Source organism: Taeniopygia guttata, chromosome 1 (assembly GCF_048771995.1).
Source record: "Taeniopygia guttata chromosome 1, bTaeGut7.mat, whole genome shotgun sequence".
NCBI classification, from domain to species: domain Eukaryota; kingdom Metazoa; phylum Chordata; class Aves; order Passeriformes; family Estrildidae; genus Taeniopygia; species Taeniopygia guttata.
Window position 1 is genome coordinate 106766373 of NC_133024.1, and position 17853 is coordinate 106784225.

At 36.0% G+C, this 17853-nt stretch overlaps 1 protein-coding gene across 2 annotated transcripts in view; it reads right to left on the bottom strand.

Annotated features, from left to right (window-relative positions):
* The window catches only part of CFAP47 (cilia and flagella associated protein 47), a 254052-nt gene that overhangs the window by 92958 nt on the left and 143241 nt on the right, over window positions 1–17853 (bottom strand). For both annotated transcript variants that reach the window (XM_030282490.4, XM_072934926.1), the window contains one exon: window positions 8837–8934. In XM_030282490.4, coding sequence (XP_030138350.4) covers window positions 8837–8934 — 98 coding nt within the window. The remainder of the gene's footprint in view (window positions 1–8836; window positions 8935–17853) is intronic.

Genomic DNA, 17853 nt, shown 5'->3' on the forward strand with positions numbered 1-17853 from the left:
ACATTTTTTTGGGAGCAGTAGTATCCCTGCCAAAACACTCTTAAAGATAGAGCTTTCTGTTATACAGATGGACAACCTTCATAGGAATTGAACAAATAATAAAGATATTTTCCTCCTATTCCTTCATTTTACACAAGGAAAAGAGAGATTTCTCACCAAGTCACATTAATCACTGCGGGGGAAAACAGTACAGTAGCACCAGTTTTCTTGCCAGCTCTGAAGAATGACAGGACAGGTTTAAAGGTCAGACTTCTGCAGAAGAAATCACAGAAGGTCACTTTAAAGAGCCTCCAAACATAGTTGTAAAATTTACACTTAACTAGATCTTTTAGACAAATTCTCACTGTTCTCTTTCATGTTCCTCTCACTGTTATTTATTTTAAAAACAAAAACAAAAACAAAAACCATCAAAAAGCAAACCCAAACAGGAACATAAACAATACCCCACCCAAATCTAAGAGTGTACATACAATCACATTTTGTCTTGAGCCAAAAACCTAGCATAAGTTCATAGCCTTGACAGAATAACAGAGAACAGAGTTCAAACATTACATTTTCCTTTAAATAATGTTACTTTACTACCTAGTTCAATCTGTACTCCAGGCCATCAGTGAGCAAATTTTTCTTAAAAAGAACTTTTTCCATAGACTTGCTGTGTGTAATGGTTGAGAAAAAAAAACCTCTTGTTTTGATTGCTAAGCCCCAGGGGAGCAACAGCAGTTAAAGGACTAAGGGAATTGGTAGTTTCGTTATTCAGGGTCATTCTCTTTTTTCACATAACAGTTATTTTTCATAGATATGACCACTTGTCCAGATGAAACATCCCCTCTAATTATTTGGTTTAGATCTAACCTCACATTTTTGTTCCATGGCAGTTAGTGACAGCTCAGATGTCATTTTGTGATCTACATTAGCTCCCTGCTCTTATATCAAAGAACTGATTGTTCATCTGTAGGAACAAGAGGAGGGGGGTGGCAGCTGCTAAATATTTATCCAAAAAAAATCACTCACATTTTTATACTTCTAATAATTTTCCCTTTTTTTAAAATTTATTTATTTTTTAATGAGCTATACCAATATGTCCTGGTCTCAGTTATTTGCCTAACTGCTTTTAGTTAGAGTGATTAATAATTACTACCTTCTCAAATTTGTTTTCCCTCCCACCAACCATGTTGCCATGGTTCTTTTTACACTACCAACTGTCATGAAAGCATATGAAAGAAATTTTAAAAATTTAAGGCATGATTCATAACTTCTGGTTACTCAGTTTCTGAGAACATGATCCAAGTTTGAGCCATATATGACAATATTAAGACTACACTTTTGCTTAGGATTTATGAAAAATTAATGTACCACAGCTATGAAAACAGGGTATTACTGTCTTCAACTGCCAAGTTACATAATTACAAAGCATTCTTAATTATATACTTTTTACTTTTAAATAAACAATGAAAAACTTAATATGGGAGACACTGACACATAATTTAGATTCTAAGTTGGTTTTGCTCTAACACTAGTGACTCTTGTAACAAGATTTCTGCATTATACCTGTGAATTGACATAATACAGTCACCACAAAATAAAAACTCCTGCTAGAATAAATATGATGCAGTGTTTTTTGACAGGATGGGTTACAAAGATTTGGGTGCTGTGATCTGTCCATGTCAGCTGGCAGTGAGACACAGAAGGAGGAGACAGAACAGAGTAGTGGGAGGACTCAGCCTCCACACTGTGCAATGCCATCCATGTTTTGCTTATGAGTAGTTCTGTTTCGCCCCCATGAAGTTAAATATCCATCAGTGGTTGAAGAACATCAGATGAGCACACGGAAGATATTCTCCAGTTAAATTATACCCAAAACAGATGAATTTCATCCACTCCAGGACTGCTGTGTGATACAGATGAAGGAGTGATAAGTGAGGGCAATCAGGAGAGACAGCCTAAAAACACACTATTTCTGTGTACTGAGAGTTTAACACCAGTGCATACTTTCTCATGCATTCCCTTCAAGTAATTAAACAGAAGAAGGAAAGGTGCTGGAAAGAGGTATGGCCTGGGGAAAATTAACACATATTTCTGAGATTTCTTACTGTTGTGCCTCTCTGTAAAACAACAATAGGTTTAAAATAGAATGTCATCTCCCACTGATGGGTTCTACTTCTGCAGTCCCCAAAGCATGTTTCCCAGGTTCTAAAGATCTGCCAAGGCTTTTGTGGGGAACTATTCCTTGAGTCAATAAATGCTATGAGAAGAAATACATCACAGAGTTGGCAAGAGTGATACTTCTGATCTACAACTTACAAATAAATAAAGATTTCCCTTAGAAGGCAAATTTATTTCTGTATGAGAAGAGGTGGAGGAGTATCACAGAATTGTTTGGGTTGAAGAAAACATTAAAGAGCACCTCATTCCAACCCCCCTGCCTTGGTCAAGGACACCTTCCACCAGACCAGGCTGCTCAAAACCCCATCCAGCCTGGCCTTGGACAATTCCTGGGATGGGGCAGCCACAGCTTCTCTGGGCAACCTGTGCCAGGGCCTCACCACCCTCACAGGAAAGAATCCTTTCCTTACATCTGATCTAGACCTGCTCTCTCTCAGTTTACAGTCATTACCCCTTGACTAACCACTACATGCCCTTGTCATAAGCCCCTCTCCAGCTCTCTTGTATCTCCCTTTAGGTACTGGAAGGCTGCTCAATCTCCAACTCTCTCTGTCCTCACAAGGGAGGTGCTCAGCCCTTCTGTGGACTCTTTCCAACATGTTCATATTCCTCCTATTTTGGAGACCCCAGAGCTAGAGCCAGCACTGCAGGTGGGCTCTCACCAGAGCAGAGCAGAGGGGCAGAATCCCCTCCCTCACCTGCTGCCCACGTTGCTCTTGATGCAGCCCAGGACACGTTTGGCTTTGTGGGCTGCAGATGCTCACAGCTGGGTCTCATGCATCAACACCCCCAAGTCACCTCCTCAGAGCTGCTCTCAATCCATGTATTTGTGCTTGGGAGTGCCCTGAGCCCAGTGCAGGAACTTGCTCTTGGCCTTCTGAACTTGATGAGATTTGTGCAGGCAATTTTTAGAATTCATAATGAATTTGAAAAGCTGTCAGCTACTAAAGAACAACAGTTTAGATGGCTTGTGCTATCTAGATGTCATTAACAGAGTAAAAGCCACAGAACTACTATTTATTAGACTGCCACAGGCTGGTCTACACAAGACAAAATTAAATAAAAATATGTTAATACTTTCATAAGAGAAAAATGAATAAATTCCCGACCAGACTATGATCACAGAGCATACTTTCTCCCTTTTTTCCTGAACTACTTTTCAGCTTATCTATTTTAATAGACTTGATGATCCTTGTCAGGGTGAAATGAAACCTGAAATTTGCATTGGTGGAAGGAAAGCCAAAGCTGACAAGTCTCCAAGATCAGTCTCCCTTACATCATGTAGTTCAAAACAGAATGATTTTCTAAAATTATAGAATAGAAATGACCCCTCACAAACCTGCAATTTGTTTACTGCAATTAATTCCAGGACAGTGCTATGGAAATGTTTCTACATGTAGCAAAACTGATGGAGTATTTAATGAGTGTGGGGAAATGTTCTTTACAGGTGAGCAGTTCCAATTGACCAAAATGGTTATCCAGGTGGATTGAAAGACAAAGGACACTAAAAAAAGACAAATATTCTCAGAATTTAGATTGGTTTCTTTCATTATGACAGCTGGCAAAAAAGGAGGTTGAACCTGGGTGGTGACTGCTGAAGTTGTAATGTAAAGTTGAGGATGTTCATTATAAGCAGCACTAGGACTGACTGGCTTATTTCAGTATTTCCAACACTAGATAATATCCCTCCTCTGAAATATAGGTTTATCCTTGACACACTGGTAAGGGTTCTCCTGTTTACTAAGCTTTAGCAATCATTCACAGCTAGAATGCATCCTTACAACATTTCCAGGCTTCATTATCTATTTTCTCTTAATATATACAGAACTTAGAAAGTAAATCTGTAGATGGATACTCTCCCTCCATTTCAGTTGGGCTTTTCTTATTTCTCCAATGGTTGAGTACTAGATTTCAGAGCATTCAGGGCTTGGATTAGAAAAAATATCCAGATCAACAGGCTACAGGCTTTAAAAAAATAATTCATTTTAAATGAGAATCAGAAATCATGACTAATCTGTCCAAGTTGGAAAAAAACCCCAGCCAAACATGAGAACACCCAGCCTTCCCCTCTTTAACCCAAAAAAACAAACCACCACCACTAAATACCACCACCACCAAAGAAACCAACAAACCACAACAAAAACAAAACAAAAACACAAACCCCAAAAAACTGGAGAAGAAAAGATAAATAAATATATCTTCAATAAGTTTAACTGAACACTGAAAAAACAGACTTGAAAATAGAAGCATGTGGAATTATCACAAGGAACGTAAAATTCAATATTCTATTCTGCTATTTGCAAAGTAATGGCATCAAGCATTTACCCAGCACAGGAGACACTATGAGTACTCACGACCAGGGAGAAAAAGTGAAGTGAAACTGCTTCTCTCTCCCAAAACTTCTAAACATAACCATATTAAACAGTACTAGCACTATTAAGAGCCAAGTTTGTGGCAATTTTTCCTTTTTTACTATCATTTTCCATACACAGAAAATGAGATTACAGTATTTTTCTTACTCAAATGCTGTATTGACCTTTAAAGCATTCTATTATACCAAACAACGTGTGGTGGGCCAAAAAAATAATATCTTATCCAATTTAGAGACAGGTGTAGCTCAAAATGGGTGAACTACTGCGCTTCTATGTAAAAAATTAAGAAGAAACTAGTATATTTTAATTTATTTCCTTTATTTTATGGTTCAGTTCTTAGGAGGTCTTCATTGAAATCCATTTCATAGGATCATAGGATATGCTGAGTTGAAAGGGACCAATGAGGATCATCGAGTCCAACCCCTGGCCCTGCACAGGACACCCCAAGAGTCACCCCATGTGCCTGAGGACATTGTCTAAACACTGGATGAGCTCTGCCAGGTTGGTGCTGTGAGCATCATCCTGAGGATACTGTGCCAGTGCCCAGCCAGAAACCCATACTGTCTGCTGAGGAGTAAGGACTACAATAGGATTTGACTCTACATTTCCAGTTAGATAACATCTTCTATGCAAACAAGATATACAGTAATAAAAATAATTGAAATTAGATCACAGATTAAAATTAATGACCTTTTCAATACAGCTTATGGCTTTCAATATTGACTTATTCAATATTTTTATTTCCATAAACACCTTAATCATAATCAGGTTAATAGAAATTACAAGCTTAAACTATTTCAGCTATAGCAGGTCAAAATAATTTTAACAAAACTTGGGCAGCATAAAACTGGGCTTGAATCACTTAACTAGTCAATCTCCACTTTGAATTTTAGCTTGAGAGAAAAAAACACATCCAGAAACGATATGTAATGAGATGGATCTCATCAATGTAGAAATTCAAACTTAAAATATTTTATTAAAAACTTGAGTTAAACAAAATTATCTCTAAGTCTTTTAGATACATATCTGGAGATTCACTTTGATATTGAAATTTTCACCTTAAGGATGTCAAGACATGGAAGTAACAAAGCAAACTAAAGGTAAATGTAACTGGAAAATCCTGTGTTGTTCCAACTCAGGATCACTGATCTAATCAGAATTAAGCATTATGCAAAAGACAGATGAAAGTACATGCAATAATACTTACCACAGAAAATTCTGAACTACTTAAACAAGGATGGCAGCACAATGCATGAGTTTGGGGTGGGGCAGTACAGACCTAACTGTGGCACTTCTTTTTAGCTGATTTTATGCACTGGAAACAGAAGACAGCAACTCTATGCTGACACCAAGAAGAGAGCTACAGACAATTTCATGGTGCTGCCAGGTAGAACTCCTTGTTTCTTCAGAGTTCTCTGCAGTCTTCAACAGAGGAGCAGCATCAGCTGATGGCCAGTGCCTCAGGCCATCCATCAGGGTCAGAACATTCACAGAATCAGAAATTCAGCCTGAATCCTGACACCTCCCACCTCCCCTTTCCACATGGTGGGAGCTGTCACCCAGGCACTGCATTTCAGACAGATGCCCATGTATGAAGTGCAAAAGGCTGAGTCAACCTAAAGCGTTCCCAAACCTCAAACCCAAAACTGAAATCTGCAAGCAAATGTACTCATTGAATATAACAGGACATGTGCCAAGATGATCCCACACTGTCCACTGTTCCTGGGGTGTCCCCTCAGCTCCCTGGGCCCACCCTCATTGCCTGCAGGCTGGTGGTCACCGTGGCCACCATCAAGAACAGCAAGATGCTACACCTGGCTCATCCAGCATCTCCATGCTGCCAGCTTTACCTCTGCTGTAGCAAATTTCGGATGTTTCAGAAGTCTGATCACTTGTGTAAGACAGAACAGAGCTTCTGACATGCTGAGGAAAAATGTGAATTGCATTTAATGATGAGATTCAGCTATAACTACCATACAAAAGCAGTGTTATTAGTATTTTAAATTAAATATTGCTAACCCTCTTCGTTCCAAGGGCCAAGAAGGAAGAAGACTCTAAGGTCAAACAGAGATCAATGTATTCATTAAATCTGACTCACTGATGTAGCAAATGTACCAGGTGTCTATGCTTTTTAAATATTTATCAGATTTTGAAGCAATTTCAAGCTCTCACCTTCACAAGACTTTGTCTATCGTTTTCACTAGTAAGATCTTCCAATGTTTTATTGTTCTCATTACTGGGACATTCTATGCAAAATTAAGTAAATCTCAGCTGTATGTTTTTGGCTGTTAGCTCTTGATACACATTGGTCAGCAAAGGTGAGACATCATCAGTAAATATTCTTTAGCGAATTATCACATTTCTTCTCCATTTTTTATTTGGCAAACTAAGTTGATTGAGCTATTTAACATTCATCTGACAAGGCTTGCTCTTCCAGTCCCCCATGCTTCTGGGAGATTTCTTTGATTTTCTTCCAGTATTTCGAAATAATTTTTAACCGTCAAGAACCAGATGTGTGCACATTCTAATAAAGGTACCACCAGCATTATTTGCTTTCTGTTCATGTCTGACCATTCTCCAGCAGTCAAGGACTGCATTGATTCTCTTCCCTGGTGTCACACTGACAGCTCTACTGAGATATTAGCTAGGATAATCCCCTTCCCTTACTCAAGAGACAGAAAGCTCCCACACTCCAAAATTAAGTTCCTGGCACATAACCAGTAAATTCAGTAATCACAATTCCATAACAGTAACTACATGTTATTATTTGCTAGTCAGAAATTTTCATGCCATCTTCCAAATTCATGAATTAAAAAAAAAAAATCATTTTTCATAGAGATCTGAAGAAGAGATATATCTACTTCTTTACCTCCTTCAACTTCCTTTAAAGGAAATACCCAAATTTTAAGGTAAATCATTTCAGTGCTGTGAACATCACAGAAGCATTTTGTACTTTAATGCTTTATTTTTCAAGTTTTCACATTGAATTTGATTAAAATTTATAGGAATAGTTCAAATGCACCTTGAGAATTTCTCATACAATAGGAGCCAAACGTGTACTTCAAATCTAGTTTTCCTTTTTACCACTTCAGAGAATTTTCTGATCATAAAATGATACAAGGCAATGCAAGATCCTGTGGGACAAAAACCTGCACTACTCTTTTCAAGGTCTCAAATCACAAACTCTTTTAGTCCAGCTTTAATGTTTCTTACTAGCAGCAGACACATCCCAGCATACTCATCCAACACCAAGACTTTGAAAACATGTGTCTGTGTCTCTTCCCTACAGAGGTTCACAGTCAGGACACTGAAATTCAAGGAAAGAAGAGCAAACCTGAAGTCATATGTGGACAATGGTATTTAAATATTTTAAAAGTGCTTACTGGTTTAGATTTTTACCCCCCCTTTGAATACATGTAAAATCAACTGAGGAGACTCTGTTCCATTCCCAGCAGCTGTGACAAGAAGAGGTATTCCCCTAGCACTTCCATCACATACTTTTACTTGCAAAAATGTTCCTGCAGAAAAACACCATTCTGGTAATTTCTACTCATACAATCTGTTACCAGCACCCATTATTACAATACATGCAGAAAGCAGGATGTCTAAACAATAAAGCAAAAAATCCATTCCAGAAGTTATAAAAAATATTAGCTGTGAAAACAAACACCTTACAAATGATAATTCAAACACACAAAAAAAATTTACATATCAGTGGGAAACAAAAACACTATTTATTAAGAAAACATACTAAAAATAATTTTATCTTTACACAGTTAAGTGACTTAAAGGATACTTATTTAATATGATGCAATTGTTATTCCAGTATGACCAATATAATGTAATTTTTTTATGAGCAACAGTATGTATTCATTTAGTAATATGAAAATGATTAAATATATCCCAATGATTAAAGAAATTTAAATGACAATAATAACTTGGCATGCATTAAAAAGGGAAGTAACAAAAGAGACATATTCTGTTGTGGCAACAGATATACTGAAGTTTTTGAGAATTCAGACTTATTTGAGATTCAAAATTAAAAGAAGATGTCAGAAGAATAAAAGTGTAACTTTTCCAACTAGACAAAGAAGATATTTTTATTCAAGAATTTATTTTAGTTCATATCACTGAGCTTAAATAAGATCTTAATAAGTACTGAATTTTATTACACAAAAAATTATTGTATGTTCACTTAATAAAATTGATTAATCCTCTGTGATAGCAGCCAGAACAACAATAACAATTAAATTTTTCTTCTAATGCAGTAGAACAAAATGAGACATTTAGAGTGATCTTACCAGAGCTCTGCAGTCCACATCTATCGTCTTTTCTGCTGCTGCAGGTGTGCTGTAAATCTTCAACGAGAACCACACTTTGCAATTTGTAGAACTTTCTCCTATGTTAGAAAAACAAAAATGCCTTGCAAATTATCCTACGAGGTGATCAATCCTAGCAGCCTTCAAATCAATGAGAACTTTGAACTTTTAGCAGGAATGCCACTCACTGTTCATGCTGAGACAAAGCAAATCCTGAACTGATTTAGTCACTGTCAACAAACTATATTATCTAATCCCTTCTTGTAAGGGTTCAAAATAGTAACAAACTTTATATATACACTAATGGAAATAGCACTTTGGCAAATTAGCTTCTTAGATTATCACATTGTCCCTGGGTTTTAAATGTCACTGATTTGTAACAAAAACTTCAGAGCAAACTGACAGTACTTTTGTAATTTTATATCAGGAAATTAAAATTGGTTCCTCTCACTCAATAGTTTTTGTATCTAGCATTTTCCTGGTTTTCGAACACACTTGTGAATGTTAATAAAATTATCTCATCAATTTCGTTCAGGTAGATAAAACAAATTTAGCCTGAAATCTCTACCATAAGGCCTGATTTTCACAGCACAAATATTTCATGTGGTAGTATTTTTCATCTATAAAGAGTTGTTCACCAGCTTTTAATAATGCCTATCTAAGAACTACTTGCACTATTCCTGTTTGTCAGTATATTTTATGAGATGAAAATAGCCTTAATCCTCCTACTAGCACTTTCCTGAATTATATACTAGAGAGCTCCATTAGCACTCCTGTTTTACCACAGCATTAGTCTTGGGAGTTCCTACTGGTTTTCTCCTCTGCTGTGACCCTCGTTCATCTCAGAGTCACCATCTTCCTTGCTGCAGTTCCTTATTCCACATATATGACTTTATTTCCAAACCCTGTTTCCAATAAAACTGTTTCTGGATTTATTTGTATTGGTATTTCAGGATTTATTTGTATTTTCTTAAAATTTCCACCAAATACCTTCTGTATTAACTTACTCATTTTCTTGGGCTAATTTGATATGCATACAGTTTACAAGGTTTTAATACCAGAATTCCCAGTTTATACTGTCTGGAATACCCTCAGTGTCTTACAATCTGCAAAAATTAGCATCATTGAGCTAAAGAGATCTTCTAAATGTCCATTAAAGGTTTCTGGCATGTACAGGACCCTGAGTTTAATCAATTACAATAGGTAAAAAAAAAAAAAACAATACAGAGAAGAGAGGTAACTTGTGCAAGAAGGGAGGATCATCTTACACAAAACAGAAAATACTGCTTTGGAAGCTGAAATAAAAGTTCTTAATTAAAAGACTAAAATAAAGTTAAAGAGTACCCATAGCTTGGGACATCACATTCTTCAAGAATGCAGTCAAACTGTAAGAAAAGCTCTGAAATTCAGGTAGGAAACAAAAGATGAAAGCATGAAAAGCAAAGTTCCGTTTACCAAGGATATGTGATTAATTTGCAGGACAAAGGGATTTATTAAATACAGCAACACATCCACCAATGAAAGTCTGTATGGTTAAGGAAAACAGAAAAGAGCATAAGCTGCTATTTAAACAAAAAATTAACAAGGCTGCCACCCTCTCCTCAAACCTCCAAGAACATTACTACCAAAAAAAACTCCACCCTCAAGTGACAACATGCTAAGGATTTAAAAAAGCAGTAGCACAACCTTTTCAAACACATCTGAAGCTGGGAGCCTGACAAACTCAGAAGGGTTGATCAATGATCAGGGTGGAAAAGGAATGCTCAAGGAAGATAAGGCTGCAGCAGAAAATCTAAATTAATTCTTTGCAGTGGTGTTCATTACAGTGGAGTTCAGGGACTTTCTAAACTCTAGAGGGGAATGGTCAGAGAGACTCTTCCCAATTGAGGCTTCAGCAGAAAAGGTTTCTGAGCAGACTGATAAAAAAGAAAGTAACAAATCACCTTTGCAAAAAAGTGCCCAAAAAATGTGCTTTAATGAAAGCTGTCCCTGTCCATGGCAGAAGGGGTGGAAATAGACAACCTTTAAGGTCCCCTCCAACTCAAATCACTCTAGGATTCTGCAAGTCTGTGAGTTAAAAGGACCTCAGGTATGAAATTATGGTGGTGCAAACCAGCATGTGACCCCTTGCTTAAGTCAGCTTGGGATATGAAGAAATGAAAAGGCAAAGAATGTGTTGCCAATTTTTAGACAGGTCTCTGGCATAAATTCAGAAATTACAAATGTGAGTTTGTTTATATATTCCAAAGAAAACCATTAAACATCACAATAAGGGAGGGAAGCCACAACACACAAAACTGTTTGAATTCTTTGATAAAATCAGTAGCTGTGTGAATAAGGGAAATGTGGTTTACATAGTATCCAGCATTGCTACATGTCATTACAATATTAGATGTTCCAGCAATTCCTATACATTGCAACCAAGTTATTCTTCCATATACACTAAGAGCCTTCATTTTCTCTCTGACCACACATTTCTCCTTGGTATTTATAACTTTCCTGAGTCACATTTCTATTCTTCATAACTGCAGTAATATAAAACTTATTGTCTACCTCCCTTCTCTCTTCTTCCTTTAATATACAAAGTCATTTTTTCTGTTCAATTTGTTTAAAAAATACTCTAAAATTTCTGACATTTCTCAAAAGCAAAGCTTTCAGGTCAAGTTGCTTTCTTTTTAGTTTTGACTTCAAGTATTTTGAGCTATTAAAACCTTTTTCTATGTTAGAAATTCTTGAATTCTCTTTATTATTTCTTATGTATTCGAATGCCTAGATTCATTTCTCTTTAAATTTTTCCTCAGTTTTGAAATAAACTTCAGTACTTCCAGATTACCTTTCGGGGAAACAGCTACCATGTTTGGGAGGGAATACCTTGCATGTATTTAGATATTTTCAATGATGATATTATTTGCATAACACGTGGCATTTTCCTAAAAATTTTAAAATACTTTCATGGAAGTAGTTTTCTTAACACATGGTATGAACCTGGCAATTCCCTGCTGAAGGAGTATATTTTCATTTTTGCAGCTGAACCTTTGATTGGAAGTTTCTGCAATTTCTGCTTAGTATTAAGCCTTGAAGTTGTATAAACTTTGATGTTCTGTCAACTTTTATTCAGTGAAAACAAAGCTGAATTGTTGTTTGCTGCCAGCTTGCTTTGTTCAAAACATAAAACTCAGGGTTTTATCCTCACTTAGGTGAAAACCTGATATCAAATAGTGACTTTAAAGGTGAGTCCCTGTTCATATCTTTATCCATATAATACATTTGAACAGGCTACATCAAGGCCAATTTATTGCAAGTATTCTCATCCCCAAGTAATTATAGACTAATTTTACTCCAAATTTATTCTCTTCCTAAGGCAACCCACAAGACAGAAACTAGTTCATACTCTCAAGACTACTCAAAGTCACTTCCAAAGCTACAAAGCTTAAGCTCCCTGTAAAAAATAAAACACCTTAAACAGATCAAAATAACAGCAAATTCTTTTGTAATTTCCTTTAGTTCTAGCTCAGCATTCAAACTCAAAAAACAACTTACATGGCTGAAGTGTAGTATTAAAAATTCATTTTCTAATGTACAGAGCAGAAGGTCAGGAGTTTGGGGATTTCTTTCACCATTTTTTGTTAGAGTTTTTCAGAGTTTTACTTTACCAGACAGTAGCTGGGAAAGGCTCAATGATCAGGGGCAATGGAGATAAACTCAATATACGCAGGCTGAAACTCAGATGGCTCTTTCTCTAGACACAGAACAAGGTTATATTTCTCTGTTTCTGTTTTCTGCACACATTTCAAAAGTAGGCAGAAAAAAAAGTATCAAAGTATGCACTCTTCCTTTTCTCTCTACTTTTGTAAACTTCCATTGACATTTTTAATGCATTTTAAGGCTTTTCTTAGGGCCTGAGCACTGTATTTTGATTTCTTGCGAGATAAACTCCATTTGACTTTAGGTTTGGGTCTCTTATCTCCTCACTCTGGGCCACTGATGACAAATAAAAATCCTTAGCATGCTTTATGCAACCAGCAGGTCATGATCTTGTCAGATCTCATGAACTAAACAAAACAAATTGCAGTCAGTGCTTCAGATGGAAATCACCACAAGAGAGGAGCGAGCACAAAACTTCTGAACATAATAATGCATCTACTTCAATATTTAATCCCCACTACCTTCTCTTCTAGTGTCTCCTTTGGTCAGCAGATTTTCACCCTGACTAGCTAGGGTCAAGCATCTGTCAGTAATGGTTAGTGCAAACCAGCATCTTCCATATATCAGGTACTGCATATTCAGTTAGCACCACTGTAAAAAAGCTTCCTAATTTTAAGTTTTTAGAACTTTCCCCAATTACTTTTTAATTTTTTGTTTTACTATGGAATCACTGGAAACATAGAAAGCTGTGTGATTCCTGTTTCATGTAGTTACCCTGAGCTGGGGGAACAGCAAAACCAAAAATTTTTGGCATTATTTCTGTATTCATCTCTTAATAACAAGTGAATTTTTTCAACTAGTATTTATCTACAGTAATTACATTTGTGAACAGACAGTTCTGTATTTAAAACACAGGACTACTAAATTAAAATTTACATGAAAATTAAACTTGAGCCTTCAAAAAACATTTCAGGTTAAAACCTCAAACTTCCCTTCTAAACCTAATTCCAGCTTGTATGATATAACAAAATTATTGGTTTTTCTTCCTGAGACAAATATCCTTTTATTATCAAATCAGTCTGGTGCCTTGTCCTACTTCTCTTCAGTGATACAAATAAACTCTTTCTCCTTTGCCTGATCTCTTCGTTTATCGTGCAATTTTAAAAAATGTCATAAAATCTTTCTTAGCATATCAGTATTTTTAGCCCTACACTTTTAATCTTCTATTTCGTATCACATCCTGAAGAGTTTTCAATTCTGAAATCCTCTTCCTTCTACTCACAAGATGCTCTTCTCTACACCCTTGGATAAGAATACCTTATTACCATATCAGTCACAAGCTGAAATTTCTGATCTCTCTGTCCCCTTTCCTTAAATTCATTTTTGATCCTATGTCTGCTACACCAGCCATTAAATGTACTGTCAGCTATAAAAGGAACAGATCCTTCTCTCCTAATAGAGACAGGGCTGTCCATCAGTCACCTGAATGACACATCACTGATGACGAAGGAAGATTTGCTTTGGTGTCCTGAAAATTGTAGAATTTCAGGGTTTTTGGGAGGGGCTGTGTGTGATATGGACTCAGTGGAGAAATTTGAATTGTACTGCTAAATAACATTAATTTATTTGAAATACTTCATCCTAATTTTATTGGCTTCTCGCATTGGCATCAGAAATATGATTATTTAAGGAAAAAGCTGAATTTAAGGGATATTGTCAAATTTAATGTGAGTTCTTTCTGCAGCATTTTTGTTTAACATTTGCAGAGTTAATACTGCAATAAAAAATGAATAAAGTACATTGAATTCCATTTTTAGATAAAACACTCTTAGATAGGGACGTTTAAGGGTATGGGTTTATTTTGGAATAGCAGGCAGAGAAGTAACACAGCATGATTTCTTAATTCTCAAAAAAACTTCCTAGGCTGGAAGGAAGGAACATTCTCACTGAGAGACCATCCTTAATGTTGTCCTCATAGGTATACTGCTGTACTTTACAGAATATAAGACAAATTTAAAATTACATTTTGTCTGGTTTCCTACACTATATAAACATGTAACAGCTTTTAATATGTAAAGAGCTCACGCGGGAAAGAACAAAATTTAAAACTTTTGTATTTAGAATAAATGATTTTCATATAAATTATGTGAAACTGACTAGCCGTTAAGCCCAGGACTATTTACATTCCTTATTTTTCTAACTGGATTGGCCTTAACCATCTAAAAATTACTATAAAAAGACCTGACATTTCTTTTGCAAACTTTTACTGACAATTTTAGTTTTCCTATAATGCTAAATTAAAAAAAAAATTTTTTACAGAATTTTAGGGGATTACTTCAGACTCACTTTCCATAAACCTCCAAGTTCATTCCAAATACAAAACTAATTGCAATAAACAGTCCTAAAACATGTAAAACTTTTAGAAAAATGTTTTTGATACTTTTGACAGTGTCACTAGATAAATCTAATCCGGTCACACACTGCAGGAAAAAACTGCAATTCTTTCTGTATAGGTAGACACATACTCCACTGAAAAAGATTTTAAATCTTGTTTTAACTGGTTCTAGATACCTCTCTGTAATTTTAATTTCCAAGTATAAAAAAGTTGCACTTGATTTATGGGCCAAAGCTGCAAAATATTAACTCATTAAGAAAATGTTGCAACCCTATTGAATTAAGAGCTCAAAATGATGCAAAAAGACATTTATATTCATTTTTACTACATGAGGAATAACTTATCCTTGGAAAGGCAACATTTCTACACCTTCCTCTTCTAGGGAAGTTATTAGTGTTTCACCTTTAGACTTGGGCTCATGAGTTTTCTCACCTAAGGGTTATACATTTTCAATAAAAGTAATCAATATGCACAGCTTTTAAAAATGCTTTTGCATAACATGGCAAGATAAACTTTGCTCTCAGCTGCCATTTTACCTACATGAACACATCTGAGAAACCTGAACATTTACATGAATATGCATATCATGCATTCCATATAACACTACTTGGGAAAATATTTTAATATTCATCAGTCATTAATCTTGTTCTTAAAGGATATGATGTTATAATTCCCCAAGAGCAACTTTCATAAATTTAGAGTGTGCCTTACATTCTGTATCCAGCCTAAGTCATGCAGAGGGACAGTTCTTAAAGTGACTTAGTGACTTAAAGTGACTGAGGATGGAAGAGTGCATCAGTTTGCACACGTAAATTGGAACTGATGTATGAAAGTTATGCCTTTGAAATGCTGGAATTTAAAAGTAAATTATGATTTGTAAATATGTACTTAATATTAAATGATTAAATACTTAATATTAAATTAATTCAGAATTTTCAAGTTAACAAAGTACCTCTAGGCAAGCTTGGTGAAGAAGGGTATTCTACAAAAGGAAAATCTGCAAGATGGATTAAGGTTCCCTTTCTTCAGGACTTGTCCTAAACCAGGCAAGGACTGTATCTCCAGAGCCTTTTCCACTCAGGAAAATTTGGAAATGGAAATGAGAACTTTTTTTTTAAATGCAAAATCAAAATCTTGTTTTGGCCCTTGGAATTATCTGTGATTAATACAACACAATGCCCTGAAAAAGTGTCTGACCTTTTAAAAGGTGGAAATCCAAAACCGCTCTTTTATAAATCCTGGCTTCAAATCCGTCTTTTCAAATGAACATCACCGCCTTATGGTGGAAACTGAGATACCACTAGCCCATGAAAGACATTCCTTTTCCCTAAACTTTTTCAAAACTGTAAGAAGAAGAGAGGATTTTAACTCTACACAGTTCATTTCAATGAAATGGATCTAATGCTGTTGGTATCTTCCATTGTTGAAGTTCAGTCTTCCATACTATTAATACCACCACAGCAGGATGTTCTAACACCATTTTTCAGTCAGACACCTTTACTCTATAGACACTTTTTCACCTCCATCTCCCAGGTAACAACTTCCAAAAAATCACCCAGCAGATCTGCTGTGTCTATGGGATGTGAAAATGGAAGATGGAAAATATCTCTTTAACTCAGAATATTCTTGATGTCCTTCATAAACTCTCAGTACCTTAATATGATGATGTCACAGCTCTCCCTTCTCCCTTGCAGCTGAGTGATGAAAATGTAAATATGGCAAATATGGTTATTCACCTTGTAGAGGGCCTTTTTTCACTCTCCATTTGGGTTGTGTCCTACACTTATCCAGGGTATGTATCCTTCCTGAAATTTAGCCTAACCTGTCTACTGGTGACTAAATATCTATCTGCTGGTACACACAGAGACAGAAATCAGGATCTGATCTCATTAACATGCTAAACTCTTTCTGATGAAATCGTGGCATGGGAATAAACTCAGGGCATGTGACAGTATGTCATCCATGCACTTGTGACATTAATAAATACAGATCTAAAACAAGAGATAAAAATCAACAAGAACACAGGTAGTGTATTTGGCATTAGAATCCAACTCCCCTCACCTTCTTGAGCTCTGCAGGCAGCATGACATAGGTAAACACAAAGTATGCAAAGAGTAAGAAAATTTCAAATGCTGAAGAGAAATCCAGCAATTTTTAGCAATAAAAGAGTTAAAACTTCACTGTTTTGGTTTTGGGAGGGAATGGGAGAAACTGGGGCAGAGGGGGAGGGAAAGGAATATTCTGCCCTAGTAAGAGTGTGAGGAATAATTCTGAGATAATTAGTTCAAAGGATTATCACAAACCTTACCAATGTAGGTCCAATGTCTCAGTTACATTTCTTACTGTGTCTTCCTAAGACCATAAAGCCACATGCTGAAAAGAACCCCAGACTTTCATAACAAGCCACTGAACACTCACTGAAGAGGTGGGATGGCAGGGACATTTAATAATCTGCTACATAAGGAATCTGACATGAATAGACCACTGAAAATAAACCTGGTAGGTTTCAAGTGCAATGGTCCGTGTGTTTGGGAGTGACCTGCACCTCACACATATTATGTCACATGGATTTGTCAAAACTCTCCCTTTAAGATGTTATTTTGTCTTTTATTGCCTGCTTCTATTATTCTTAGTGATGACTAACATGTCTCAAGTGGTTAATTCAAAATCAGACTGCCATCAAAAGCAGAATCTTTGTGGTAATTTATGGGAAGATTATACTTTTTCAGTTACTGCACAATGCTTTTAGAAGTTTGAATGGCAAGGACGAAGAACTAGAACTCTTCACTCAGCATAAATTTATATAATTTTAGATTATATAGTAAAGTGATTGTTTAGAATACTAACACTTTAAAAGTAATGTTTAACTTCTAATGTGAAGATAAGTGATATTTGCTTTAAGACTCACAGTTATTTGGTTATTATAATTACCTTTGTTCAAAGACCTGGCAAAGTAAGA